This window comes from Hyla sarda, chromosome 1 (assembly GCF_029499605.1).
Source record: "Hyla sarda isolate aHylSar1 chromosome 1, aHylSar1.hap1, whole genome shotgun sequence".
Taxonomy (NCBI): Eukaryota; Metazoa; Chordata; class Amphibia; order Anura; family Hylidae; genus Hyla; species Hyla sarda.
This window is the reverse complement of record NC_079189.1, coordinates 42,682,589-42,702,007: the sequence shown is the minus strand read 5'-3', so window position 1 is coordinate 42,702,007 and position 19,419 is coordinate 42,682,589. Positions and strand designations below refer to the sequence as shown.

The following is a 19,419-nucleotide window of genomic DNA, read 5'->3' as shown; positions in this document are numbered from 1 at the left end:
CCCCGCATGTTCTACTAAGGCCTTTAATGAAAACACTTCTGCTGCCAGATGGTGGAGTAAGGTGAGCCCGAGGTCAGTGACGGGAAAGCCTCTATGGGAGCACTCTGTAAATGAGTGTACGCTTCACGCCATAAAACACCAACAAGGGTGTAATAACCCACCATCAAAACTGGAGTTATTGAAGTAAGTCACACTTACAGAGAACCATTCAGTTCATCCGGTGTCCTACGATGAAACCTACATTTAAGCTGTTCCTGTACTAGGGACTGGAAAAGTTACTTAAATGCTGCTCAAAAGCCATGATGTTGCCCGTCTGAAGCCAAGTCCATGATCACCACACTGTAGAGTAGGAGTTCCATCTGCCATACTACCTTAGGGATGCAAATGGCTTCTCTTCACACCCTTTGGGACAGATTTACTAATCCTGACTACTATTTAGAAAGCATAAAATCAGCTATAGATGTGGCTTAGGCCGGATGATACATTTTATGGCCCTTGCTAGACGTTGTTAGGCCCTTGTTAGGCACTTTGGTCTAACTTTTACAGCACTGATTGGTTGGCTTTCTTGGTGTAAAGTTTTTGGAAAGCACCCCTTCATTTTTTGTTCGGCCTAAAAGGAAATTATCTATCTATTTATTTATCCATCTCATTTCTAGCTATTTATTAATTAATTCATATTTTTATCTGTCTATGTACAGTACAGTAGATTATGCTAACTTCATTGTTAGGAGCACTTTTGCCCACTTATTCGCCCTGTCCTAAGATGGCGTTTTGGATAGTTCACATAGTGTGAACAGGTGCAGTACATTGTGCATTTCTATTCACTCTTTGCTCGCTTGTAATATGGCTGCGGTGTGCTGTATGGTCTAGTGCGACTGCGCACCGTGTGGCTTCAGGCCCAGGCCTGCATGTTCTGTACGCCCGAGCCACAGCCACTGTAATGGCACTAACCTGTATCTGTTTATCGTTGCGAAATGGTCTGTGCCCTAAGCCCTGCTGCTGGAAGTACGTTTTATCATATATACACCTGCACTTTGCCTAAAAAAGGCTACAAATGGGCAGCTGTAACGCTGCTGATGTAAGATGAAGTAGACGCTACATGTCTTATCACTATATGGGAGTGCTGCAGTGATTTCTTCTTTGGATATCTATCTATCAATTTCATATCTATCTATCTATCTCATATGTATCTATCTATCTCATATCTATCTATCTCATATCCATCTCATATCCATCTCATATCCATCTCATATCCATCTCATATCCATCTCATATCTATCTCATATCCATCTATCTCATATCCATCTCATATCTATCTATCTCATATCCATCTCATATCTATCTATCTCATATCTATCTATCTATCTATCTATCTATCTCATATCTATCTATCTATCTCATATCTATCTCATATCTATCTATCTCATATCCATCTCATATCTATCTATCTCATATCCATCTCATATCTATCTATCTCATATCTATCTATCTATCTATCTATCTCATATCTATCTATCTCATATCTATCTATCTATCTATCTCATATCTATCTATCTATCTATCTATGTATCTCATATCTATCTATCTATCTCATATGTATCTATCTATCTCATATCTATCTATCTCATATCCATCTCATATCCATCTCATATCCATCTCATATCCATCTCATATCTATCTCATATCCATCTATCTCATATCCATCTCATATCTATCTATCTCATATCCATCTCATATCTATCTATCTCATATCTATCTATCTATCTATCTATCTATCTAGACAAAGAATAAGTCAGCCAGCACTTTAGTTGATACCAAACTATTATATGGACCTGGCCTACAGGTGCACGCTACTTGACCGCCGGCGGAGACAAATTTGCGAGCTAAGTGCCTCACTATTTCATAGTTTCACATTTGCATCTATTACACCATAGCTGTATAGCTCTCCATGTTTTAACTACATATTCATGTTGCACCTATATCCTTGTGCTGGCAGTGTGCTGCTGCATTCTTCTGTTGCTGTATATCTATCTATCTATCTATCTCATATCTATCTATCTATCTCATATCTATCTCATATCTATCTATCTCATATCCATCTCATATCTATCTATCTCATATCCATCTCATATCTATCTATCTCATATCTATCTATCTATCTATCTATCTATCTATCTATCTATCTATCTCATATCTATCTATCTATCTCATATCTATCTCATATCAATCTATCTATCTATCTATCTATCTATCTATGTATCTCATATCTATCTATCTATCTATCTATCTATCTATCTATCTATCTCATATCTATCTCATATCAATCTATCTATCTATCTATCTATCTATCTCATATCTATCTATCTATCTATCTATCTCATATCTATCTATATCTATATAGTAGCAAATAGGCAGCAGCAACTCCATAAGGTGCAAAAAGTGGATTTTATTCACACAACGTGAGGCCTCACGTTGTGTGAATAAAATCCACTTTTTGCACCTTATGGAGTTGCTGCTGCCTATTTGCTACTATTTTATGGACCCCTGAACCTGGGCTCTATGCTGACGGCACCCGTGCACTTTACATTGGGGATGTGCTGCTCTCCTTCTGCTTTGGTATCTATCTATATATCTATCCATATCTATCAATCATCTCCTATCTATCTTATATTTATCAATCTCATAACAAAACAATAAAGCAGCACACTGCTAGCACTAAGCTATGTATGAAATATGGTATGTTATACTGCTGCAGTGAAAAATTGAGGTTCATAGCTTACCATTTGGCCAAATAGTGTGTACCATCCCACCACGATAAGGTGACTTCATTGGGACGGACCCTACACTATGAATGTGCCTCTGAGCAGTCAGTTACCAGGTTTGTAAGGTCTGGCACATCCAACACCTTATAAAATCTATTTATCTATCTATCTCATATCTATCTATCTTGTATCTATCTATCTATCTCATAACTATCTATTATCTATCTCATATCTATTGATCTCGTATCTATCATTTTAATATCTATCTATCTCATATCTATCTCTCTATCTATCTATCTCTCTCATATCTATCTATCTCATATCTATCTAACTATCTCATATCTATCTATCTATCTCACATCTATCTATCTATCTATCTATCATCTATCTATCTATCTATCTATCTATCTGATATCTATCTATCTCATATTTATCTATCTATCTATCTCATATCTATCTATCTATCTCATATCTATCTCATATCTATCTATCTATCTTGTTTAGATTATTTATCTACATATGTACAGTACAGTATAAACCCTATTTGACTTGATATCTATGGAATTATGTTCAGTATTTCAGCAGACAAATGATTCATTGGGCCATCATTTTCTATTCAGCACTCTGGCAGCAGATGTTTATCTGGTCTACCTACCTTTTCTTTATCTATGACCTGATTCACATTATCATCCCAAGTGATGTTTTTATTCTATGAGCAATGATGCCATTGTCTGGGAAAGCTTCAGATAGTAACACTTTCGGAAGGACATTGATCGTCTACAGGGCCGCACATTGCTCCTTATAATTAAATCAGCCTTAGAGTCGGCCTGTTCTATGATTGTTTAGCAAGGCTGTGAAATGCAAACTGACATGTCAATAGTGGACTATGAATACGCTTAATGTTTAGTGTTTAAAGGTGATGACAGGCACTAGAGGGGGTTCAGAGGCTGAGAAAGACAATAGTTAATTTTTTTACATCAATTATATGTACTTTGCGGGGAGGAGATGCTGTGAGAGGGGCAGAGGGAGCTGGCATGATTCCTAGCATTGTGATGATCAATGTCAAAGGGGGATGCACTATAGAGCACTATGGTCTCTTCAGATTTTGGAACTGATAGTTGTCAAAGCTCACAAATGTTCTTCAGTGTCATCTTCTGAGATCCCTTTATGTGTGCTAGAAGATGGTTTTAGGTCGAATTCATCTTTAAAGTGTACCTGTCACAAGATTTAGAAAAAAAAATGCTCCAGGCTTACTCTTTAACTGCTGCCTATCCTGTGTTTAAATCCTGATTTTCTTTCGTTTATGGCTCCTAATTCCCTTGTTTATGTTGCTTACACTGCATGCAGTTCACTGAATAGGAGGGGGCATTCACATTTTCATGTGGGAAAATCCTCCCTCACTCCTCAACGCTGACAACTGGCTGCTTTGTGCACTGAGGCTCTGTGACCACAGCTCACAGAGGAGGCTGATTGGCAAGTCCTGCTTATCCCGCCCACACTTCGTGTATATTGTCCAAGCCCAGACACACAGGCAATGTTTGCAGGGACAAGACCGTGTAATAGCCCCTGGAGGGAACCTTAGTGGTCGAATTTTTTTAACCAATATATATTACAAACATACAGTACATATAATGTCATCATCTACATCATATTAAACATCATATGACACAGATTGCTCCCTCTGACAGCTAAAGTTCCCCCAATAGCTGCAAAAATTCCCCATGAAAACCACAGTGCCCCCATCTATAACCTTTATACTAGCCACTATGAGTACCCCGATGAGGTTTTGTGCGTCACTGCAGTAGCTGGCATCAACAGTTACATAAGGGTCTTTTTACCCTGAGACATAGACCTCCTCTGATAGTTCAAAGGAGACATTTATGGCATAAGTCAGGTCAAAGTGGCCCTGTGGATCCATCATCACAGGGAGCTTTTCGAGCATATATGCCAAACGTATCACACCCTAAAGCTGGCCATACACTAGATACCTGCAGACGCCAACAGCTATCTCGGCCGATCACCCCATATACTTTCCAAGAACAAAAAGATTAGACTGATAAAATCCTACATGCCTGATTCATCTCTGACATTTTCCATTGGGACTAAAAACCCCATACACCTTAGATGGTTGGCCAATCTACTGAAATTGGTAGATTCAGACTACATTTATCTGATATGTATGGCCAACTAAATTGTGTACTTAGTAAGCAAAATACTACACAGATCCACACAGGCTCCAGGTCTTTTTCCCAATGACCTTGGTGGCAACGCCACCAAGGTCATTGGGAAAAAGACATGGAGCCTAGTGCTAGTACTTGCACTATTAGTTAGATGTAAATGTAACCTTTGTGTGAATATTTTTCTCCTTGTGTTATACCAAAAACAGTTCTCTTAACCTGAGCCTTTTTTTTATTATTTTGACCTGTGTGGAAGGGAAAACCTCCCCTGGTGTACGGACTGATGGCTTACACCATCCAGACCTTCTAATCTCCAATATTCAGCCCTCTTCCTGTCTCCCCGCTCTGCTTCCTGACCAGGGGGATTGTACAATGAATACACCAGATTGCGAGAAGTGGAAGCAGTCCAGGTTTAGGTATAAAGAGCTTCCCCTCCTGACAGATGAGTCTGGTTGTTAGAAAATAGAGCGAAAAGTTTCCAATATGCCATAATTTTTCTTCTTCTTCTTCTTCTTCTTCTTCTTGGGCAAGGACATACCTTGAAGCTCTGGCAGCAGGCTGAAAAATCTGTAATGGGGGCTGACAACTACTATGTGCTATTTGTAAGGCTAGTGTCTACAGTGTGAGAAGGGCCCTTGGGCCTCCTTGGTTGCCAGGGCATAGGTGCTGTAAGTACCTCAGAATCTGGTATACTCTTGCTTCAAAGCATCTACACAACCGATTTGATCTATTGGTGATATGTCCTCTGTGTACAATAGAAACAGCTACATTTACAATGGAATGGATGGTAGAATACGTGTTGGTTATCGGGCAAATGAGCATTCTTAGGAACACTTATTCCATATAATCGGCCTGTGTAAAAAGCCCCACAAACCGCCAACAAATGGGCAAATGCTCTTTTGTGTGACCATTAAAATTTTCTTTATCGGTCACACATCGCCCTGTGTAGACAAAGGATGTGAGGCCTATAATAGTGCTGCAGTGATCATTCATGCAGCCTAACTGCAAGATTAATTGAGCCTTTTTGTCAGGAACTCACCACGTCTGGTCTCTGTTAGGCGCCACCAGTAGCGGCCCAAAGCTACCACGACTACCTGCTCTTCTAGGCCCAGAGCTGCCAGCCACTATAGTAGGCAGAGGAGACTGGAGCACTGGATGAATGAGTTTAGTCACCGGCATTCTAGACATTTAAACAAACATCTGTTGGGCACAGACTTCTGTCAATATGGTTCCAAACCTTTACACGAGTTCCTTCCTGTGTATGTACTGCCTGGACATGACCTTTTGCTAGTGCTCTGACTTTGTCTTCTGCCTTTCAAGTTGGACCTGACCCTGTCTTTCCTGGTTTTTACCCTGCGTATTGTTTAGTCTGCCTCTGATTCTGTGCTGTGTTGTAGTCTTGCTTTCGATCCTCTAGCCAGTTCAATGGTTATACCTTTGCACGTACTATTTCTGTCCTTTACCTGACCGTTTGGTTTTGACCTGGCTTATCTGACCCTCCTGTTAGCACGCGTTTAGTAAGTGTAGGGACTGTCATCTAGTTGAGGGCCTCCTTTTAGAGTTGATCATCAATGTAGGTAGGGACAGTAGCTGGGGACAGTAGCTGGGATGCACTGTTCCCTACCTACCATATTACTTGTAAAGGCTCTGTGTGAACGGCCCTTATTATAATTTCCACTGGTGGACTCAAGGGACTCAAGTCCAAACTATCCATCACTGTCCATGTCCCACAAATGTAAGATTCTAGCTTGTAAGACCATGATTTACCATACTAAGAGTAGGAAATTAGAAAGGGAGTCTAGCAAATCCTAAATGGCTTGGAAGGAGACCAATCCATTTGCCTTTTTTAATGGTAAAAATATTCAGACAACTTTTTATGAGTTGGATGACCTTGCGATCAGACTGGCATCTAACTGAATGCAATGCTAATTCTTAGTTCACAGACTATTTTTATTCCAGCTCATTACCCTTCTGCTTGTCCTAATATTAAGTAGCATGAATTATGTTGCATTTATTGCTTGGCACGTGCCTGGTTTTGTTACCATTACCATCAAATACTATTTCAAATAATGGTGAAATCAAAGAGGTACAAAAAACAGGACTTGCTTTATAGTTGTCCACTGGGGCCCATGCTAAGGGTGTGGGACTTACAGGGACAGCAATCTACCTTCCATATTGTTTAGTTTTTATTTTACTTTTATACATTTCTACTGCTAGGTGTGTTCTATCAACTATATATATAAAAAAAATATTTTAATCCAGCATCACGTCGTTTAGATGTTTGCAATGACAAGCAGTTAAAGCTGTGGGACTTTGACCACCATATTGCCGATCAATCATCAATGGAATCATTAACTCGAACAAACCCACCAGCCAGACTAAATAGCTTGGCAAAGTGCGAAATGATTGAAGAAATTTGTCTGACCATCCCATACAATGGCTGAAAAAATCCAACATGGCGGATAATATTTTTGCAATCTTTAGTATGACAGTTAGCTATTGTGAAAGTTTATTTACAATAAATAAAAACAAAATGAACAAAATCATCCCTTTTGGTCAACTATTATCTCATGTCCAGCTTAAAGGGGTACTCCACCCACAGACATCTTATCCCTTATCCAAAGGAGAGGGGATAAGAAGACTGATCATGGGGGTCCTGCCACTGGAACCCCCCCCCCCCGCCCCGCCCCGCCCCCAATCTGCATGCAGCACCCGGCATTCTAAACAGTACATATAGAACCCTGGGTTCCCGGGCCCGAAGACGTGATGTCACGCCATGCCCCCTCGTGATGTCACACCACGCCCCCTCGTGATGTCACACCACGACCCCTCCATTCATGTCTATGGGAGGGGGTGTGACTACCCCCTCCCATAGACATGAATGGAGGGGGCGTGGTGTGACATCACAAGGGGGCTTGGAGTGACATCACGTCTCCGGCCACCCAAACCCAGCGTTCTAATTTGCCTAGCTTACGTCTTAAAGGGGTACTCTGCCTACAGACATCTTATCCCCTATCCAAAAGATAGGGGATAAGATGTCTGCTTGCGGGGGTCTCACTGCTCAGACCTCCAATGATCTCAGCAAGGGTGATGCACTGAGATCGCGGGGGGTTCCAGCAGTGGGACACCCGCAAGCAGACACCTTATCCCCTATCCTTTGGATAGGGGATAAGATGTCTGTAGGCAGAGTACCCCTTGAAGACGTAAGTTAGGTAAATTATTATCATTATACACATGTATTATCAATAAGATCCAGTAGGTTATTTGTTAATCTTCTCATAAGAAAATGAGTGACAAGTGATTGTCTCCAAAGTCACCTCCAAATGGAGTTATCTTCTGCTGGACCTTTGGGGTCAATTATTGTGTCAGAACCTGGGCCACCGGAAAATCTCATGATCCTCTGAGGACCGCTCTTATCACTTTAACTTAGTTATCAGTGGAGTTTTCAGGACAAGGACCCCAACAAGTCTTTACACAAGAAGACAATAGGAAAAATATGTTTTATGTAGTTTGTGTAATGTTAAAAAGGAATAGACTTGACCTTTTGGGAGATATTTGCCCGACAGTGTTTAAGGGGTTATCCAGGAATAGAAAAACAGAGCTAATTTCTTTTAAAACCAGTTCCTGTCTGTCTCCAAGGTGGGTTTGGTTCTGCAGTTCAGTTCCATTGAAGTGGATGGAGCCAAGGTGTAATACCACACCGAACCTGGAGACAGACGTTGAGTGGTTTTTGAAAGAAATTATCTCTGTTTTTCTTTTCCTGGATAACCCCTTTAACTATGGTGGGCTGAAAAATGGTGGGGTTTATCTGAACTACGTCTTAAATATTTTTATATATCAACTGGCTCCAGAAAGTTAAACAGATTTGTAAATTACTTCTATTAAAAAATCTTAATCCTTTCAGTACATATGAGCTTCTGTTCTTTTCTCTCTAAGTGCTCTCTGCTGACACGTGTCTCGGGAACCGCCCAGTTTAGAAGCAAATCCCCATAGCAAACCTCTTCTACTCTGTCCAGTTTCCGAGACAAGCAGAGATGTCAGCAGAGAGCACTGTTACCAGACACAAAAGAACAACTCAACTTCAGCAGCTGATAATTATTGAAAGGATTAAGATTTTATTTTATAGAAGTAATTTACAAATCTGTTTAACTTTCTGGCACCAGTTCATTAAAAAAAAAAAAATAAATTCCACTGGAGTACCCCTTTAAATTTTACAAATTTTGGAAGTTTGCTTCAGGACCATCAAAAGTAATAGTACAGCACAGGCCAAAGTCCTTGGAGGACCTTGACCATATTACAGCTGTAAGACACGTGGTCATTGGCATTGTGTCTATATGACCAGATGGTAAATACAAAGAGGATCATACAAGGGGAAAGAGAAAGCAGGACCCTCTTTGATAGCATAATGTACTTCAGTATCAAAATGTACTTCAGTATTGATATACTATGTATGTATTTGCAATTTAACTTTATTTTCGTGAAACCTGAAACTCCTATAAATAAAAGAAGAAACTTTCGTTTTTTTTTATTTATTTTTTTTAGTCGAGAGGACTGAATTTATTTAACATAAAGAATTGGACCCCCGTGACTCATACAGATTTATTTCCACTTGAACCTCTTGGTAATAATTCATCAGAGTGACTAATAGTGACTAGTACATATATCAGCACCATGTATGCACACAGCGTCTGCCTGAACACCCAGTAGAGGAAATAGAGGGTAGATAAATGTTTTTCTAAAACATAGCCTCCTACAAGCGTACAGAGTTGGAAAAAATAGAAATAACCTAGAAAGGCCCAGGAAACCTTACCTTTGGCCCAATTTTGTGCTGTTCGTGTTGCAAATTTCAGCGCAGATTTTGAGATAACAAAAATTCATTAAAAAATAAAAAATAAAAAAAAAATGAGAAAAATAAGCTGCCGAGCACTCGCCTCTAAAAATCTTCAATCTTTATTCAATCATTAAAATAAGGACAGGTTCCTGGCAGATGAAAAATGAAAATGAAAAATGAAAAAAAAAAAAACAAAAAAAACGCTGCGGCATAGCCGGGTGTGCACAAGGCGACGGAGCCGTTTCGCGGTATTCCCCGCTCCCTCTGGCCTGAAGGCCAGAGGAAGCGGGAATACCGCGAAACGGCTCCGTCGCCTCGTGCACGCCCGGCTATGCCGCAGCGTTTTTGTTTTTTTCATTTTTCATTTTCATTTTTCATCTGCCAGGAACCTGTCCTTATTATAATGATTGAATAAAGATTGAAGATTTTTAGAGGCGAGTGCTCGGCAGCTTATTTTTCTCATTTTTTTGTATTCTTCTCATGCGGCATTTTCTTAGCTCCTTGCACCCCTCATATTGCTATGACTCCTCGCTATTTAAATGAATATGTTCAGTTTGCTTAGTTAGCGTCCAGTGGTGCCACCCGCATCTTTCCTCTATTTGTGCCTCCTAAAAAATAAAAAATGTTCTGCACCAAATCCTCCAGGACGTAAAAATATGTGAAAAAAATGTGCAGAAAGAAGTTGGCATCATGTCTAAATTATGGATTTTTTTTTTTTTTTACCCCATAGGACAACTTGGCGCTGAAAAAAATCCACTAAAATTGTTGACTAACCGTACGTATAAAAAAAACTATATATATTTAGTATTGCTGTAATAATGACCTGTAAAATAACATCATGTCACTGCATAACACCCATAGCACCACAAAAAATATATAAAATGCTGCAGAGTTTATATATATATATATATATCTGTCTTCCCCTGTTCCGAAACCACCATGAATCTATTTGTTTTGGGGGTCTTAGTTCTGTACTTCCTGGTTGAACAGTTGCTCAGTACTACAATTCCCAGAATGCATTGTTTTCCCTCAGCTCTTTATCACAGTTCTCCCACCTGCCTTCTCCCCTCGCACAGCACTCCTGCCAGACAGAGCTGCTGCACAACATCTAATTTCACTGCAGACTCTTGCATAGTGAAGTTGTAGCACCTGCTATTCATTTCCTGTGTGCTCCTCTGCCTGTGGCATTGTTCGGCACAAGCCAGCATGCTTTAAATGCATCACATTTTTCTTAAATGTCCCAATATATGTGTATAGGTGTATATGACAGAGAGATTGTACTGTAGGCTGTAGGAGCTGGTCAGAGGTAAATACATCACTCAGGGGGTGGGGCTAGAGTTCTGGGACAAGATCCAGCCATGCCTCCTAAGACAGCAGAGGATGATGCGTCGTCTTGGGAGAGAGGGAGGAGCCGGGGAGTTGCTAAGACAACACCACACTGACAATGAGAGGACTACACAACTTCCTGTCAGGGCTATTTCAAGCAAAAACATGCTGAAGCCAGTACAATTTGTGATAACACTATATTAGTAAGTTATATATCTTGGAGTGATAATTTTATTAAAATACAATTTTCTGATAATGGAATACCCCCTTTAACTTTCTTACCCCTATCACTAAAATTTGCTTTTCTGACATGCCACTTTTTGTAAAAGCTTGTATCAGATAAATGTTGACAAGACTGGAAGATCATCTCATGTATATGGAGGGCCTCCGGATTGCATATGTCTGAGGAAATAAAGATCGGGCATTTGGATCTCAACTGCCCAATCCTTTTGTTCTCGGGATGATAGGCCGCCGGAGGAGGTGTCTGTCAGCAGTTTTTTCGATTTAGAACACATGCATACTGGGCCAAGCCAAGTGTGGCAGTCTGGTGAGATAGTTGTCACCTGGATGAGCAATCCTAGAGCGTATGGCCAGCTTTAGTTTCTGTATATAGTAGCATACCGTATATACTTGAGTATAAGGCGAGTTTTTCAGCACGATTTTTTGTGCTGAAAACACATACTCGAGTGAACAAAAAAACGTTTTTGGCTTTAGCTGTGAGGGGATGGTCCCGGCCGTCCATCTCCGCCTGTCAATCCCTTCGCAGTGGTCTTCAACCTGCGGACCTCCAGATGTTGCAAAACTACAACTCCCAGCAGCATTGTTTTCGGTGGGAAGGTAGGGTGAGCTGGTCTGGGCCGTCCATATTTGACCACCGATGCTGCAGGGACCGTCTGGTGGGGAGGGTTAGTCGTTCCGGGCTGTCCATCTTCACCGGGAGGCCCTCTTCTCTGCTCTGGGCCGGCCTAGTGACGCTGCCTTGATGCCACCGCGCAGGGACGTTCATGCGCACGGACGTCCCTGCACATCGTTGTCAAGAGGTCTGCCCGGAGTGGAGAAGAGGGCCTCCCAGTGAAGATAAACAGCCCGGAACGACTAACCCTCCCCACCGGACGGTCCCTGCAGCATAGGTGGTCAAATATGGACAGCGGCCGAGGGGAGGGGAGTAGAAAGCAAAAGGGGGTCTGGATGATGACTAAGGCCGCAGTGGTCTTCAACCTGCGGACCTCCAGATGTTTCAAAACTAAAACTCCCAGCATGCCCGGACAGCCAATGGCTGTCCGGGCATGCTGGGAGTTTTAGTTTTGTAACATCTGGAGGTCTGCAGGTTGAAGACCACTGAGAAGGGATTGACAGGCGGTGATGATGAAAGGGGGGGGTGATGAAGGTGGGTGGTGATGAAGGGGGTAGGTGATGATGACGGGGGTCTGGATGATGACGGGGGGGTGATGTATTTCCCACCCTAGGCTTATAGTCGAGTCAATAACTTTTCCTGGGTTTTTGGGGTGAAATTAGTGGCCTCGGCTTATATTCGGGATGGCTTATACTCGAGTATATACGGTATGTTATATTGTATAATAAAAAAAAAACAAAAAAACATTTGAATAGCTTGTATACCTATTAATGGGTTAACATTGTTACCCAGAATGAATAAGGATTGATAACCTGTTTTGTATAGGAAAACCTAGACAAATACCCAATTACCATGGTGACGTTTCATGTACGGTCGCCTCCCGATCCGTCGCTGTCATGTGTTGTCTGATTGTTTTAGCACAGCACAGTGTATCCTTGCCTTCTGTATCAGTGATTTATTTCCTTTTGTTACGTTAACAATGAAAACTTTTATGTGATTTTTTTTTCCCTTTTCTTCTACCTCATGAACACTTCCTTCATTGTGTCGGTGCCCTAGCCGGGGGGATAATTACATATGACCTACTTCTCCAGAGAAATAAGCCATGGAGGCATTAGGTCCAGATTGTTGCTCTAATTGCTGAAAACACAACACACACTTTTTATGCAGATTAACCTCTTCTGTGCCGCTCTTCTCCAGTCTGGTTCAATAACTGTAACTTTTACCTAATTTTTTTTTTACATGTAAGAATTATATATAATTCTACTATAGAAATGTAATTATTCACTGTATATTTATATTGCAAGGGGAAGCAGTTTGGCCTTAAGACATTCTCCATGTGTTGTTTTTCTTATGTTCTTGGGATGTTCTTGTACCCAAAAGGAAAATGGGTGGAATAGTTTAGGACAGTTGGGGGTAGCAGTCTCTCTTGCAAAGTCTCTTGTGTGGCCACGGTAGCTTAGTAGTTGGTTAACCCTGTATGTACCACTGGTTAGGCTGGGTTCACATCACTTTTTGTCCCATACGGGACCGCATACGGCAGGGGGAGCTGAAAACTTGCGGTCCCGTATGCGGTCCCGTATGTAATTATTTCAATGAGGTGAAACGCTAACTCCGGTCGGCTCATTTTTGCCCCGTATGCGGTTTTCCACCAGACCTAAAATCGTAGTCGACCACGATTTTAGGTGCGGTGGGAAAACCGCATACGGGGCAAAAATGAGCCGACCAGAGTCAGCGTTTCACTCTGGTAAGCTCACCGCATACGAAAGCATATGGGAGTGCAAGTTTTCAGCTGCCCCTGCCGTATGTGGTCCCGTATGGGACAAAACTTGATGTGAACCCAGCCTTACCTGTGAAACAGGGATTTTGGACACTAGTGAAAAGTCCTGAATCCTGGGGTACACTGTGAGTGGTGCACTTTGGTATTTCTAAGCGAGATGTTGTTGCACAGTACAGAGTTATCTTTACCAAGAAGGGCCTTCAAAGCTTGGCTCACTATAATAATAATAGCTCTTTATTTATATAGCACCCACAGATTCCACAGCGCTGTACACTCAAATAGGCATGGTGAATATATACTTAAGAATTTTACTCACAGTTACTGCTATTACAATTCCATGCAGTGCAAGATAAAGATGATGGGGACTCGGACGTAAGCCTACAAATAGTCCAGTGTTGGAAGAAGAGCCCTTGTATAGCTATTTCCTCTTTTGGCCAAATCATTTTCCCTCCAAAACAGAAACAGGACTGTAGACCCCACCTTACAAGACAAATTGCTCAGAGAGAAGAGGCGGCCCCATTCTGGAGATTCTGGAGATCATTGGGGTTTCTGCATGTGAGACCCCTTGTGATCAGACACTTTTTTCCTATCCCGTGGGGGATACGTTTTTAATTAAACAACCTTAATTTAAGTAAATATTTTACTTAAACAACCTCTTTAAAGTTTACATGATACCGGTGTGTGTGTATCAATTGTATAAATATAAATGGAAACATGGCATTAAAGGAAATCTGTCACCAGTGTCACTTGCACCAACCTGTCGGCAGGTGACACTGATGACAACGGTACATACCTTGTCCCGTTCCATGCAGGGGATCTCCGGTAATCTCCTCTGTTAGCTCCAGCTCCAGGCACCTGGCTTGGGGCACGGGCAGAGCTTAGTGACGTCACCGCTGCTGTTCCCAGGACCCGGGACCCAGCAGAGAGCAGCTTTGACGTCACTAAGTTCTGCCCATACCCCAAGTCTCTGCTGGGTCCCGGGTCCTGGGAACAGCAGCAGTGACATCACTAAGCTCTGCCCTTTCCCCAAGCCGGGTGCCTGGCGCTGGAGCTAACGGAGGAGATTACCGGAGATCCCCTGCACGGAACGGGACAAGGTAAGTACCGTTGTCATCAGTATCACCTGCGCTACCTGACTGTACCAACAGATTAGTGCAGATGACACTGGTGACAGATTTCCTTTAAGTGTTCAGTTGTCCTGCAGCACCCCCACAGGACAAAGTAGGTATTACACCATGTCCATTCAAATGAATGGGTTGTCTGTGCATTGTAGGACAGAACAAGTCCTCCAGAGAGAAAGACATCTCTGGTAACTGCTCTTCCCTCCTGCCAAGAGATGTAGATCCTGAATCTGGAATTATGAACTAAATTCCCTATTATCTTGTATATACTGCCTTTAAATGGAGGTAATCTGTGGCTATAACTTGTGACGTACGGCTACAGTAAATTTCCTGCATTTCACAAATTCTTCAGTTTGTATAAACCTGATAAAGAATTGTATTTGAAGCCTTCAGTTCAGTCGCTGCCCACAGCTATAATTCACAGTGCGAATGCCACATTAAAATAAGAAACCTTATTTCCTTTGGTTGGAAGATTTTTTTTTTTCTTTCCCGTCTTTCTCGTTCACGCCTGGCTGAGCAAAAATTCAGGTTCTTCGTGGCCCAGAGATATTTTGGCATGGTTTTCATTTTCCCGGTGACATTGACAGTCAGCACTCTGAGGCTGGGAATGGGTGCAGCTGTGCACGGAAAGATAATGGCACGCTGAGTTTTTTTGGCCAACAACTCATTCTCATCTGTCATCTGTGGTTGGAAATGTTATGCAGTCCCAAACTATTTCATTTATTTTTTTAAACTTCCTGTTACAGACGAACCCTTGACACTGTGATCCTCACTGAAATGCTATGCCTGATGCGGATCCTGTAGTATACGAAGTGTACAATGCATTAGGAAAGCTTTCAGACTCATTTACGTTTTCACATTGGGTTATTGTTGTGGCCTTGTACGAAAATAGAAATAAAAAAAACTAATGTCCCCCTATGATTCAACCTATAATCATAATGAATGTTAAAAATCTTTGCTAATTTATTGAAAATGAAAATGTTAAATATTGCAGTGACATAAGTATTCAGACCCTTTACACAGTAATTAATTGAAGCCCCTTTGACAGCAATGGACAATGGCTACATATGAGTCTAAAGTGAAGTTGGAAAATGTTCTGTGTCCGTAGCTTTTATGCAGAGCTATGCGTCTCCATGATAACAGACTACAAACAATTGTGTGTAGTCAGATCCTGCAGTCACATTGCCATACATGTCACCTACTTTTTGCTAACCATCCAAATGTTAGTTCTTAAAAGCAGGGGACCTATTGAGGATAGTATGACTGCACTAGAGCTATAGACCTAAAATGACAGGGAATTAAAGGAGTACTCCGCTGCTCAGCGTTTGGAACAAACTGTTCCGAACGCTGGAGCTGATGACGGGAGCTCGTGACGTCATAGCCCGCCCCCTCATGATGTCACACCCCGCCCCCTCAATGCAAGTCTATGGGAGGGGGCGTGATACCCATCACGCCCCCTCCCATAGACTTGCATTGAGGGGGTGGGGCGTGATGTCATGAGGGGGTGGGGCTATGACATCACGAGCTCCCGTTTCCAGCGTTCGGAACAGTTTGTTTGTTAAAACTTTATTTATTTTTTTTTTTTATCAACTGATGCCAGAAAGTTGAACAGATTTGTAAATCACTTCTATTAAAAAAATCTTAATCCTTCCAGTACTTTTTAGGGGCTGTATACTAAAGAGAAATCCAAAAAAAGAAATGCATTTCCTCTGATGTCATGACCACAGTGCTCTCTGCTGACCTCTGCTGTCCATTTTAGGAACTGTCCAGAGCAGCATATGTTTGTTATGGGGATTTTTTTCCTGCTCTGGACAGTTCGTGAATTGGACAGCAGAGGTCAGCAGAGAGTGCTGTGGTCATGATATCAGAGGAAATGCATTTCTTTTTTGGATTTCTCTTAAGTATACAGCCCCTAAAAGTACTGGAAGGATTAAAGGAGTACTCCGGTGCACACTTTTTTCATGTTATCCCGTCCGGGCTGCAAAATAAAAGAAAACGCACTTTCTCTTACCTGCCAACGAGCCCCCGGAGCTCCGGTACAGGTGTTCGGTTCCCGGGCTGTACTCTTCTTACTTCCGGTTAGCCCGGCACGTCACACGGAGCTTCAGCCTATCACTGGCCGCAGCGATGTCCCGCCTCGGCCAGTCATAGGCTGAAGCTCCGCGTGACGTGCCGGGCTAACATAGTAAGAAGAATACAGCCTGGGGACCGAACACCTGTACCAGAGCTCCGGGGGCTCGTTGGCAGGTAAAAGAAAGTGTTTTTTCTTTTATTTTGCAGCCCGGACGGGATAACATGAAAAAAGTGTGCACCGGAGTACTCCTTTAAGATTTTTTAATAGAAAAGTGATTTACAAATCTGTTCAACTTTCTGGCACCAGTTGATTTTAAAAAAACAAAGTTTTCCATGGGAGTACCCCTTTAATCATTTTGGCTATCTTCAGTGATCCCTTAGACGACGAATAGAGAAGAGGTCGAGTATGTGAATTGCAGTTTCTTTCTAAGGTAGCTTTGGAAGTTCTATTCTCCAGACTAGGGGAGGGTGTCCATAGTGGCAAAATCAATTTAAGGGTATTTGCACACTAGTGTATATCTCTTGCATTCAGCTACAATATGACCTGCATTGGATGTCTGTATGCCTCAAATTTTATTAAAATGCATATAGAGAATTTGTCTCATGGATTCATTCAACATGGCATCACATTTTTGTTGCCATTGGCTACAGTTTTGTGCAGATCGGAGCCGACTTGGAGCATGGGCGGGGCTTCCTGACATCACCGCTGCTGTTTCTCTGCTGGGACCCGCTGCTAGCAAACAGCATCGGGGGCGTCACTAAGGTCCGCCTATGCTCCAAGTCGGCCCGGAACAGGAGATACATCGGAAGGTTGCGTTGTCATCGTGTCACCTACACTACCTGGCTGTACCGACAAGTTAGTTCAGGTGACATTTATGACAGATTTTCCTTTAAAATAGTGCAAAATATCTTTCATTGTGACACGAGCAAGAATGAAAACAAAAAGTTAGCATCTGTTAGATGCATAAGTATTCCCTCCCCACATCATGACGCCAGCCCCGCCATGTTTTAGTGTTGGGAGAGTGTGCACAGGGTGATGGGCAGTGTTAGGATTTCACCACACATAGTCCAAAAAGTTTAATTTGGATCTCATCTGACCAGAACACCTTCCTCCGCATATTTGCTGTGTCTCCCATATGGCTTTGGAAACCTCCAAACAATTTCTTGTGGCTCATTTCTATAACCGCTTTCTTCTTGCCCCTCTTCCATGATGGTCTACTGGTTCTCATGCATGAGAGTCAATGCCGGTTGGAATAGTCTTTGCAAGCATTATTGGGAACTTGTAGCATATTGCAGGACAGTCCATTTCCATCATTGTCAGTGGCCTTGACTGGAGTGATTTTTGTGAGCAAAATGGTAGCTGAAAACCTCCCGAATACCGTATTTTTCGCCCTATAGGACGCACCGGCGTATAAGACGCCGAACAGCCCGACTGAACACCTGGGTTATTTTTAGGTGCAAAATCTAAAAAATTTAAGATTTTGAACCCAATAGTGGTCTTCAACCTGCGGACCTCCAGATGTTGCAAAACTACCACTCCCAGCATGCTGGGAGTGGTAGTTTTGCAACATCTGGAGGTCCGCAGATTGAAGAACACTGCATAGGAGGTAATACTCACGTGTCCCCGCCGCTCCGGACCCGTCACCGCTGCCCTGGATGTCGCTCCATCGCTGTCCCCATCGCTCCGGAACGTCTCTGCTGCCGGCCGGGTATCCTCGCTCTGATGACGAGGAAGGAGAGCGCCGGCCATACAGGGGATCCCTGAACGGAGAAGACACCGAGGAGGCAGGTAAGGTCCCTCCCGGTGTCCTGTAAGCACTAACCCGGCTATTCAGTCGGGCTGTTCGGGACCGCCACAGTGAAATCGCGGCGGTCCCGAACATCCCGACTGAACAGCCGGGTTAGTGTCACTTTCCCTTCAGACGCGGCGGTCAGCTTTGATCGCCGCGTCTGAAGGGTTAATACAGGGCATCACCGCGATTGGTGATGTCCTGTATTAGCCGCGGGTCCCGGCCGTTGATGGCCGCAGGGACCGCCGCGATAGTAGTGTGTATTCGCCGTATAAGACGCACCGACTTTTACCCCCCAGTTTTGGGGAAGAAAAAGTGCGTCTTATACGGCGAAAAATACGGTACTTATTCTGAATACTTTTTCTGATTTAAAGGAGATCTCCGGCAAAAATTAACTGATCACCTATCCACAGAATAGGGGATAAGTAGCTGATCGTGGGGGGGGGGGGGGGGGGGGGGTCCGACCACTGGGGCCCCCTGCAATCACCGGAACCGGATCCCATTTCTATGGGATTAAAGTCATTGGAGCGTGTACTGTCTACTGGTAGACGACAAGCGCTCCTCACTGAGAGCGCTGGAGTCCATCCTAGAGACCGCGGGGATCCCCAGCAGTCGGACCCCCCGCGATCAGCTACTTATCTCCTATCCTGTGGATAGGGGATAAGTACATTTTTACCTGATACTCCTTAAACGATCAGATCAAATCTGG

The 19,419-nt window shown here is 42.7% G+C and overlaps 1 protein-coding gene across 10 annotated transcripts in view; it reads left to right on the top strand.

Moving 5' to 3' along the window:
* The window catches only part of CTBP1 (C-terminal binding protein 1), a 659,916-nt gene that overhangs the window by 480,433 nt on the left and 160,064 nt on the right, over positions 1 to 19,419 (top strand). For 7 of the 10 annotated variants that reach the window (XM_056554659.1, XM_056554670.1, XM_056554660.1 and 4 more), the window contains one exon: positions 10,501 to 10,545. The exons of the other annotated variants lie outside the window; for them this stretch is intronic. In XM_056554659.1, the coding sequence (XP_056410634.1) occupies positions 10,501 to 10,545 (45 nt within the window). The remainder of the gene's footprint in view (positions 1 to 10,500; positions 10,546 to 19,419) is intronic. 10 annotated transcript variants of the gene reach the window in all.